This window comes from Papilio polytes, unplaced genomic scaffold (assembly GCF_000836215.1).
Source record: "Papilio polytes unplaced genomic scaffold, Ppol_1.0 DF822178.1, whole genome shotgun sequence".
Taxonomy (NCBI): domain Eukaryota; kingdom Metazoa; phylum Arthropoda; class Insecta; order Lepidoptera; family Papilionidae; genus Papilio; species Papilio polytes.
Window position 1 is genome coordinate 4,035,773 of NW_013527026.1, and position 11,115 is coordinate 4,046,887.

Sequence of the window (11,115 nt, forward strand, 5' to 3'; positions counted from 1 at the left end):
ACACTTGATACTAATTTGTTTTCGTAAACTTTTGCACTCAAGACAAGTACTATAATTTCATAGACAGTTAGAAAATTTAAATTAAATTTGTTTACAGTAACATGAGTCGTAATTTAAGTTGAAGGAGTTATATTAAACTTATTAATTTTGCTTAATTTCAATTGATTTTGATTAAAGTATGTAAATTATTCAAAAAATATGTTAATTTGTGTTAAAGCGATTTGCCTTTTATTTATTTTATGTTTATTTTCAGTAAATTGTCAAAAGGACAAAGATGAGGACTTTGTATGTCCAGAAGGTACACAGGGAAATGGAAATTTTGCAGACCCTGCAACGTGTAGGCGTTTTTATCAGGTATTATTTTTTATTATTCAACATTTTGATCTTTTCATCTCAAAATGAATCTGTAAATTAACTATAGTTTAAGGACAATTCAGAAGTGTGAGATTAGTCCTTGACCTATTGTCAGAAATTGCTAACAAGTCTGCAATAGTTCGCATTGCTAAAAGTCAAAGAATAACTTGTTACTGTCATGTTAGAAGGACGTACACCTTTGACTTAATTACCGCACAACTGTCTTGCGATTGTCCATTATTTCACAGCCAATTCAACTGTTTAGATGCACAACTAAAAATCGAGTAGTGTGCGAACCTCCATATAAGCTCATAAGAATTAAATCGCGACTAAATAGTATTATATAATAGTTTGGTCCAAGGTGTGCGCTCTTACAATCTATCCGATATATTTCGTAAGACTGAATTATGTATGACTATGTTTGATGTTCATTTACAATTTGTCAGCGTAAATGGTTTGGAGTAATGCGATTTTATCATTTGTCGATTCCAGTTGAACTCGGGTCATCGTGATTAAAGGATACTTTGTACGTCAGATGTCGTGACTAATGGTGCAGGGTTACCTTTGTCGCATATTCATTCAATTTATTGAATACCCGCGGAATACATTAGGCGTTTACTTCTAACAATGGGTATCGACTTTTTCAATGACATTCTGTTTCGGAACTTCTGATAAAACTGGAAACGTATTTAGTATTTGCTAGCCTATTGTTGATTTGTTTGTTTGTTGTTTGTTGTTTTTTTTTGCCGGACTGGTCAAATTTTTATTTCTACTGTTTCATTATAATTCTCTTTACAAAAAACTTGTATCATCCCTTATGGCCGAGAATGGTGGTTGGGTCTCCTACGTAGAAAATGCAACGCTATGTTATTAATTAAACCTACGGCCAGCCTGTGTAAACAAGCGTTAAACCGTACCATAACTTAGCTGTTATTAAGAATAGGTAGCAAGCACCGTAATTTCTTTTAAGAAGAAATTACGCCCAAGTGTAAAATAGATGTTTTTGCTTTTTGATACCTATTCTATATTATAACAATAGAAAATAATGGCGTAACGTTTTACAAAGCTATTCAAGAGTTTAATAAGTCTTATTTAATAAAAATAGTATTTCTTTAAACGCGTGGTTAATTAATATTTTTATGTATTAAATATGCAAATAGTATCAAACTAATAGGTCGACATTTTCACTTAATCAAACAGACATTTAAGATGTTGTAAGATCAAAATTGAACGAGTTCAAGGAGAATTTGAATAATAGGAATTTTCATATAAATACAATCAAGGAAGCATTCTGGCATAACATGTTGTTTAAAACACATAACTGGTTATGGGCAGTACAGATCGACCGGATTGTTGTAAACTGGATATTAATATTTGAACATTTATGCCCATAACACTTTCGCATTCATTTGATTATATTAATTATATTGTTTTACATAATATAACAATATAAAAATATTTACAAACAATCTCATAACCATAATAAGGAAGCGGGTTCAAACTGTTATCTTGATAATTAATTTACTAGGTTACTAATAAGAGATAATAACTTACGTATATTTCATAATGGTATACCCATGTCACTTACAAAGTTATTCGTATTGTTGTTGTAGTTCAGTGAAAGCCCACGGTAATATAGTAGGTATTTGATTTCCCACTATAACGTGCACTTATAAATCTGCATATATCAATAAGAGTTTGTTCAAAAGATGCATTGGCATTGACGATGCGATCACTTAAAATGTTGCGAGTCATTTGACAACGCATATTTTATCAATTCCTTTGTCTTGTTAATACTTTGCATGTAGAAGTAATAAAAAGATTTGAAGCGGACGTACACCTTTGACTAAACTATTGTGCGACTGTCGATTGTTTTGAAGGCACATCAACTGTTTAGTTACAAAACAAAAATCGAATAGTGTGTGCACCTCCAAATGATTTCATAGGGATCAAAGCTTAAGAGTTGTGCGATATTTTAATCAAAGGTGCGCGCGCGCTCTTATGGCTATAAAAAATATAGAGTTGTATTAGAATGTTCAAATCTAAAAACTACCAATAACCAACGCGACTTATCAATCTCATTGGTGCTTAAAACGATAAGCTAACTTAGGTTGTTCATGTGTGAGTGAGCGCTTCAACGCTAAGAAACTACAGACTCTATGTTCAGAAGTATGCGAGGATTATGAGTATTGTTGTGCCCTTGAACTGAACAAATACTAGTAGAAGAAATAATATATCTTCATTTATAATACAGAGGTCGTCAAAATAAGAATTTATTAGCTTCTGGCTTTATGAATAAAATTGTATGTTCAACAGCTTCTATCGGTAAATTATGATTCAATAATAGTAGACATACAAATAAATAGATAGTCCATGCTTTTATAATTAGTAACACTCTGAGTTCTATCAGCACATCTTTAAAATAAAAGTGTAATTTTGTAGTATTTTTTAAATTTAAAACAAAGACATGTAGAGTATGTATCAAAAAGTAATTACACGCAAGTAAAATGTTTTATTCAGATCCAATCTTGGACTGTCCAGATCGAGAATAATTGTCTCGGAACCATTCCCACCATTAATGTCAATTTTCATAATTTATATCAGTGTTAAAGGATTCCATTTGTGAGGGTTTTTATAGCCCTGGATCCTTCCCAGTGGTAATAAATGAATGAGTTATTAAGATCAACTCTAACAACTTATTTTTAAATCATTCTGCCGTGAATGTGTTTAGATCGATGAATAAAATTTCTATTTAAGTCATAGTATTGTAGTTGAATTACTACATTTACTAATTAAAATCCTTGATACTCTGTCCTTCATTGACGAAAAATAATACTTTATAAAAATATTACATTTTTCAAACGGACTCATAGGATGTCTATAATGCTGTTTAGATTGATGTTTCTGCACGTTGCAATAAAAATTGTGGTTTTTATTTCGTATAATAGTCGTGGTGACATGTACCAAGTGTCCATGTATGGAGCCAGTTCGACGGATGTTTACGGTTTCCCTTCTATTTTATAACACGCAACTAAGTTAAGGCTACGTGTGTTTTAAGTTGGTAATGATTTGGTATTTTCCATACATAATGGTATTACATCTATTTTATTCTACTATAAATTTTAAAATATATTTATGGTATACATTTGGAAAAATATACTCTATCAGAAACGACTATTTCGCTTTTCAATGTGATTTTGTATATGAGTACAAAATAAAGACCTCCAGATGTATTTAATTTTTCTTAGCATTGTCTTAATAAACAATGCGAACGCCTTAATTGTTGTGTGTATTCCGACTGATTGTCAACGAACAAAGTTAGGCTTAAACAAAGATCGGTAAGGTCAGGTTTAGAAACGGAGTTTTTCAACCGTCGACTCTAACCTTGTCGTAACACAAACTAGTTGTAATTCTATTGGACTTAAAAATGTTTATTATTCTGTACAATATATTTAAGTTGATAGAAAAATAATATATTTTTAACTGCTTAAATATTGATTAAATTGTTTGAAGCTTAAAAACATAGTCGACATCAAAGCCGAAGATCAAGGTCTCCCTAATTTTGTTAGATGTTAAAATCACTTCTGTGTATTATTTATTGAAATCGATAGATAAACTATACAATGCTAAGGGTCTGTCCTATCAAATTGTAAATTGAAAACAATCCAACGTGTAAAATATGTCATGGAAATATCGGATTTTGTTCCCTTATCTGACAGTGACGTCATTTTTAAGCTATTTGAGCCTCTCTCAGACAGTAGTGAGACAGGCTCTAAAATTAATACAGACTATTCTTTGTAGATTACAAGCTTTATGGTAGAGTTTGAGGTAATAGTATGTACATATGTATGTATATTAGTGAATTAATTATACATTGAAATAGTATTCTCCATTATAATGTTGGTCTGATGTGCCTTTGTTCCAGTTAATCAGGGTATCGTCCCTCCCATTCATATTTGATTTAACCGACTTATTGTTTCACAGTGTGTCGACGGGTACCCGTATTTGAATAGATGTCCCTCGGGGCTCTACTTCGACGATATTAGCAAGTATTGTACATTTAAAGCCGAAGCACGATGCGGTCCCATTTCCACGAGTGAGTACGATTCCAAGTCTATTAATTGAACGTCTCCTACACACGTTCCGCTCACTGGAGTAAGTAAAATCGGATTATGTGTTGGTGCCCGTATGGAAAGGGAACCGAGCACGTTGCGGGTATACTTAAAAGCATTAAACATTCATTCTCCGAATACAATATGCTCGCACAATGCTACATTGTGTTTAACGTTTTCATGCTGATGTATTAAACATTAATTTCACCTTTCTTAATACATTTTTGTTAAATTATTCACTTCTTAAATAATGTCTTCTATTTTATTTTATCTGTAGTTATAACATCCCCTTTGGACTTAATTTAATCCTCATTTCTACGCTAAAAATGAATGCACCTTTTTTCTTCTAATGTGTTAAAATTTATGATGTATTTTAGCACCAGCTCCAATAACTGAGGCTCCGTTAGATTTGGCGACGAAATGCGATCTATCTCAATGTGAACTGCCTTACTGTTTCTGTTCGAAAGATGGCACTTTGATCCCCGGCGGCTTGGAACCTGATAATGTAAGTGTATAATTCATGAATTATGAAATGATTTCCTGCGTACAGTTGAGGAAATTAAATTCCTACCCATTTTGGTGAAAAGACATTGACGATTTTTAATTAAAATTAAAGCTATTTAAGTAGCCTACTTAAGAAGCGAATTTCTATGTAATATTTCTTAGTAGGTAGAAAAATATTTTATACTAACAACAATACTTGCATTGATCAATTATGATTTCGCGTCTTTCGATGTGCTTGTGACTTTCTAAAGTCATTAGCAACAGTTTGCTATGCGAGTCCACGTGCTAAAATAATCGTTGCCTTTCTAGATAATGTATCGTCAAACATTGTTTCTATTTACAGACGCCGCAAATAATTATGCTGACTTTCGACGGTGCTGTCAATTTGAATAACTATGAATTGTATAAGAAAGTGTTCAGTGGGAAGATAACCAACCCGAACGGCTGCCCGATACGAGGAACTTTCTTCCTTTCACACGAATACAGGTAATTGATATTAACATCTGCCTTTCTATACTATTATAAAGAGGAAACATAAAAATTTTTCGATTTTTGTATGTATTGCAATAGCTCAAAAATTACTGGACCGATTTTAAAAATTGCACCATTAAAAAGCTATGTTATCAGTGAGTAACATAGGTCATACTTTCACTATTTTTCTTAATTCCACGCGGATGAAGTCGCGAGCAACAGTCAGTCTTCAATAAGAATCGAACAATAAATCATTGTAAATTTTCGTATTGTACATTTAAATTATTTCTTAACTTTTTTTCAAAGTTAATATTTATGAAGTCTAGAAACAATAGAGTCTCTAAATTCTATTGTTTAATACTAATCAGAATCTAGAAATCTCAATGCGTAGAACAAGTGTATAGAAAACGTGCAAACATCTTCCGACGATGTACTGATTGCGAGCTTTTATGTGCGGAATTAATGCAAAACAACTTGAAATTCTGCACGACCGCGTACGTGAGTCTAGTGTCCGTGAGATCTCACGCTCACGGTCAATGTCCACGCCTCATTTGTGTTATTAAAATGTAATATGGATATATATTTGTTTCTGCTATCGTAAGCCGATATGGATAAACTTTGTTGCTTGAAATTAACTAGTGATAGTAAATGAAAGTTATTAAATTTCTGACCAAAAGGTTGTTTATAAAAGTTAATGGTTTTTTTAAATTGAGATTTTTGGAAGACGGCTTTCAGTTTACTTTTTTATTTTCTTATCAGATTCTTGGTAGATGAAAACGTGTTCCTTCTTTAACTTTGTTTCTCATACTATTTGCTTTAAGAAATATTTTACCTTTAAGTTTTAATACTTTAAACATCTATGTATCTATACTATTATAATAAAGCGTAATCACACACTTCTTTGTTGCCTAAGATGTCAGCAATTACAGCATATTTTTGAATAATATTTCTTTTTTTAAAAGCCCTACACTTACGTCACGCTTTAGGCTATATATTTTCACGCTATTAAACTTAGTGAGTAAATAAATTGGATAAAAATACTAATGTGGGAAAGAGACCATAAGTTGCTGCCAACATCAAAAAAGCAAGATTGCCAAGTTTTGTCATGTCACGTCATTTTGACAATTGCAATTGACAATTTGATAAATGTAAACAATAGAATAATTTTATGCTGATGAAATCGCACGTTAACAGCTAGTTAGATTATAAAAATAAATAGCATAAGTTAAAAAAAGTTACATAATTTAATTATTAATGAGACAAAGTATCATTGTTTACGTAAAACTTACATAAAGAAAACAAAATGGAACGTTGGAAAAGTTGTATAATGGTATATTTCCACTGTGTAAACAAATTATATATCTCTATATTTTCAAAGATAATGGAAGGCACAACAATATGTTTTTGAACATGTGTTTCGGCAATGAAAACTTAGTATGTCATCACTTGTGGTGTAACTCATTTGCATGTTATGTTTGTGTAGATTAATTACCTTAAAATGCGTGTAGTTTCGGTACTCGGTATATTAAAGTTGCTGTCGTGATTGGTGCATTGTTTAATTTGGCTTCTTTTACGTTTCCAGCAATTACGCCATGGTGCAGTCGCTCGCCCACGACGGTCATGAGGTACTTTTTCATTATTTTACCTTGTTAACAGTATACTTACGTTCATATTAATTTACATTTACACAAGCAATGACTTACATTTTTGGGTAAAAAAAAACAAGTACATTTATAATTATTGTGCAGTGAATTCTCCCATAAAGTATTTGGTTACGGTGTAAATGATTATTTATCTATTTATTTTTTATGTATTATTTATGTATTTGTGAACACTTCAGTCAATAATGATGATTTATTGTTAAATTGTATATCAATAAAATGTAATGAATGTTATGATTGTCAGATCGCAACCGGCACAATCTCTCAGCAACAAGGCCTTCAAGACAAAGGGTACGAAGAATGGGCCGGTGAGATGATAGGAATGCGGGAAGTACTCAAGAAATTCGCCAACGTATCCCGCTCGGAAATCGTCGGGGCCAGAGCGCCATTCCTAAAGCCAGGCAGAAATACGCAATTTAAGGTAAGTTGATTAAGAAATAGTAGTATTGCCCGTCATGGGAAGCTGGTCGGTCACATGCATCGTTTAAAAACTATTTGATATTTTGTTTATTGACGTTATTTTTATTAATTAAAATTTAATTTTGTTTACATTTTTCCTGTAGTATAATACTTAATTATCAATAGAAAATATCGTATTACAACAAAAATATTAATGATTTGATGAACGTGTTTAACATTGAATCTTTTTATGATGGAATATTTAAAAAAATAAATACTGTACAGGATGTTTTAAATAAGCTCTCGATTGCACCGAAATTGAGTACATTTGGATTATTTGTTTCGTAAATAAAACGGAATAAATAACGCGACGTATATGTTGAAAATTTTAACACAGCTTTACCATTATGAAATACACGAACAGATGCAATGTAAACAGCTGCGAGTGTTCTACGGCGATTGCTTCCGGCGGCGAGGCTCGCCGTGCGCTGTCCGAATTATTCGGAAATTGAATTGTTCATTTCGATACCGGCATTATGCTATCCAAAGTATTCGATTTAATGTTTTTAACGTTGCAAACGAGTAATCGGTTTACCTGTTAAGTGACCACCACTATTCGCAAACATACGGAACAGATAAAACTGTTCTCTTTATTGTTTGATTGACAGTAGTGTTAAAATTTTCGAGAATTAAAACATCTGTTTTGTTACACCCTGTAGTGTAAACTTACTAACGCATTTTTACTTTGATATTCCTGGAAACTGTGAAATTTTTTTCTTATTTCTTAATAAATAAGCTTTTTATGAATATATTATCTAAGATAATACGTTTTTCTCAGGTGCTAGAAGATTTCGGATACATCTACGACAGTTCAGTTGGTGTGCCACCTCTCCCGATACCAGTCTGGCCTTACACGTTAGACTACAAGATACCGCACGAGTGTAAATCAGGCACATGCCCAACTAAATCATTCCCCGGTAAGATTTACCAACGAAATAAAACTTACGTTACATTTATTTCTTATAAAAGTAATTTGTCAAAGAGCATGGGAATTTTCCTAATTAACTATTAGTGAGTTACTTCGATATTCGAGGAATTATTGAGACCCCCGGGATGTGTATAAATGTGAGCGATATCAGAAAATAAGTTAATAAAGTTGTTATCTGAGTAGGTCTGTGGGAGGTGCCCTTCAACGCGCATTACGTCGAGTCCTTTGAGGGTGGACATTGCCCCTATTTGGATCAATGTGTGCTTCACAACCACGACTCCGATGAGGTATTATACTTTTTTTTTCATTACAATTTATTACATTAGATAATTGATAGAAAGTTGTAAGGACTGCGTATTTATGTAATGTTTGTCTTTGTAAACAATATGATATTTAACTTTGGAATGTTTGAGTTTTATTTTAAAAAATAATACTCACTTTAAGTTACTTTAATGAAAATTAAAAATCATTAGAAAAATAAATGTCGCCAAATGGAGAAATTTAATAAAATCTAACAGACCATTTTTTGTAAATGTCTTCTAGACAATATTATTAACGTAAAAACAATAATAAACTTATTACCACTGTATTTTTGCCTCCATTATAAAGCATATAGTTGAAAATTTATCACTATAATTCCTAGATCAGAGCTGACACGATATTACCGCACTAATATCCCCTTTGTTCGTCCCGAATTCCTAATTATTCTAAGTGACATATGAATTTCGCTCTTTGTTCTTCTAATATGCCCCTATTTGCTTCATTTGATGTCACTATAATATACCTTTATTCCCAAATTAATGAGAAAATATCATAGGAGTCGACATTCCTGTCAATAAAGTAGATAGCCCTTAGACTTTCTTATGATTCATTATTAGACTTTGTGTTTGATTAACTACAATATTATTTTTATAAGTAAAGTTATCACAAAATATTGTTATACATAACGTAAATTACGAAGGTCAAAAAATAAATTAGAAACATTATTTTTGATACAAAACATTTATAAGATTTTAAATGTAACAAAAATTGTTACATTTAAAATTAATTGCGATTAAAAAAAAGTGTAAATGACTGTGTATTTTAAAGAATAATGCTTGTTGAAACAAATTCCTCGTTTCAAAGTAAATTAAATCTTGAAACGTTTGGTATAGGTTTTAGAGTGGCTTCAAGAGGATTTCAACCGATACTACGAGCAGAATCGGGCGCCATACATGATGCCTTTCCACACCAACTGGTTCCAGATCAAAGAGCTTGAGCACGGCCTGCACAAGTTCCTCCGCTGGGCCGCTGATTTGTAAGTACTAAGTACCAGTATAGTATTGTATTATCTGTGCTCGGACATAGTTTTTAGTTTTTAAAATAAAAAACGATCAGGTTCAACATTTATTCAACTGATTAAATGTTTATCTATTAAATAAGTACTTCTTTACGATCTAGTTGACATTATGAAATGGTACGTCACACTTTTCATCCTATTTTTTCTCTTTCTCAGAAATGACGTGTGGTTTGTAACCGTTACCCAAGCTTTGACATGGATCACGGATCCTAAACCGGTGAAGGCGCTGAACAACTACGAAGCTTGGAGATGTGACAAAAGAGATCTGCCGGGAAAGCCTTGCAATCTGCCTAACAAGTGCGCTCTCTCCTTCAAACATCCTGATACTAATTTCACCGACACAAGATACATGGAAACTTGCAGCGAGTGCCCTAACCAGTAAGTATTTGTAGACTTTAATATTGATTTGTCAATCATCATCGAAAATAAACGTCAGATTCTGAAGTTCCACCTATTTGAGAATTCAAAGATGTGTGTGAACCCAATTCGTATTGAGCTAATGCGATCTATGGCCCAAATATCGGTAACTTGTTATAATTTGTTTATTTTTAGATATCCATGGCTGGGAGATTCCGGCGGTACTGGTATTTCCGGCAAAGACAATTACATACCGGACAATCTGAAGCGAAAATAGTATAAATATATGATGTAACTTGAAGACTTTGTAGGATTTAGTTTAATCTATTCAGTATACTGTTTAATAAAATAAGTTTTTACGTTTTTTTCTCTATTTATAAACGAAAAAATTTATTTTAAATCGTTTTTGTGTCGAAGTGACAATGGTGCATTAGATTCTGAATGGATTATTCATTTTTTGTACATAATATACAAGTTTATATAGATTTATCCTGTTTATATTTAACGATTTGTGTGTACTCTTTTTCTATACATATGAGGTCATAATATTACAGACTATATAACGGATTTAAAAACCTTTACATTGAAGAGATATATTTTCATATATTGATAGTGTTATTGTAACTAATTTATGTTATTTACAAAAAAAGTGGTGCTAAACATTTTTGATTTATCATAATTTTCAAATAAACTTCACTTCAATAATAAATGTGTTAAAAATGACGTTACTAACGAATATTTGACGTTTTTATTAAAATCGGTTTAACGTATTTTTAGTTTCAATATTTTAATGTTATTACAACAATTATAGCGCAACGCGAATGAAACTAAACATTGAACTGAAAACAAAAACGCATTTTTATTCTTGTTTTCTTTTTTAAAGAGAATGAACGGATGGGAATATGTTTTTGGAAGTCTGTCACGAACATT

General features: G+C 31.9%; 1 protein-coding gene across 1 annotated transcript; it reads left to right on the plus strand.

The window, feature by feature from the left end:
- Nucleotides 1-258: 258 nt before the first annotated feature.
- Nucleotides 259-10,821, plus strand: LOC106106744. The gene is made up of 11 exons (XM_013287392.1): nt 259-354; nt 4,339-4,450; nt 4,844-4,971; nt 5,314-5,456; nt 7,024-7,066; nt 7,347-7,523; nt 8,340-8,478; nt 8,673-8,776; nt 9,644-9,786; nt 9,985-10,206; nt 10,381-10,821. The coding sequence occupies exons 4-11, from the start codon at nt 5,329-5,331 to the stop codon at nt 10,460-10,462; spliced, it is 1,038 nt and encodes a 345-aa protein (XP_013142846.1). The 5' UTR covers nt 259-354; nt 4,339-4,450; nt 4,844-4,971; nt 5,314-5,328; the 3' UTR covers nt 10,463-10,821.
- The last annotated feature ends 294 nt before the right edge of the window (nt 10,822-11,115 follow it).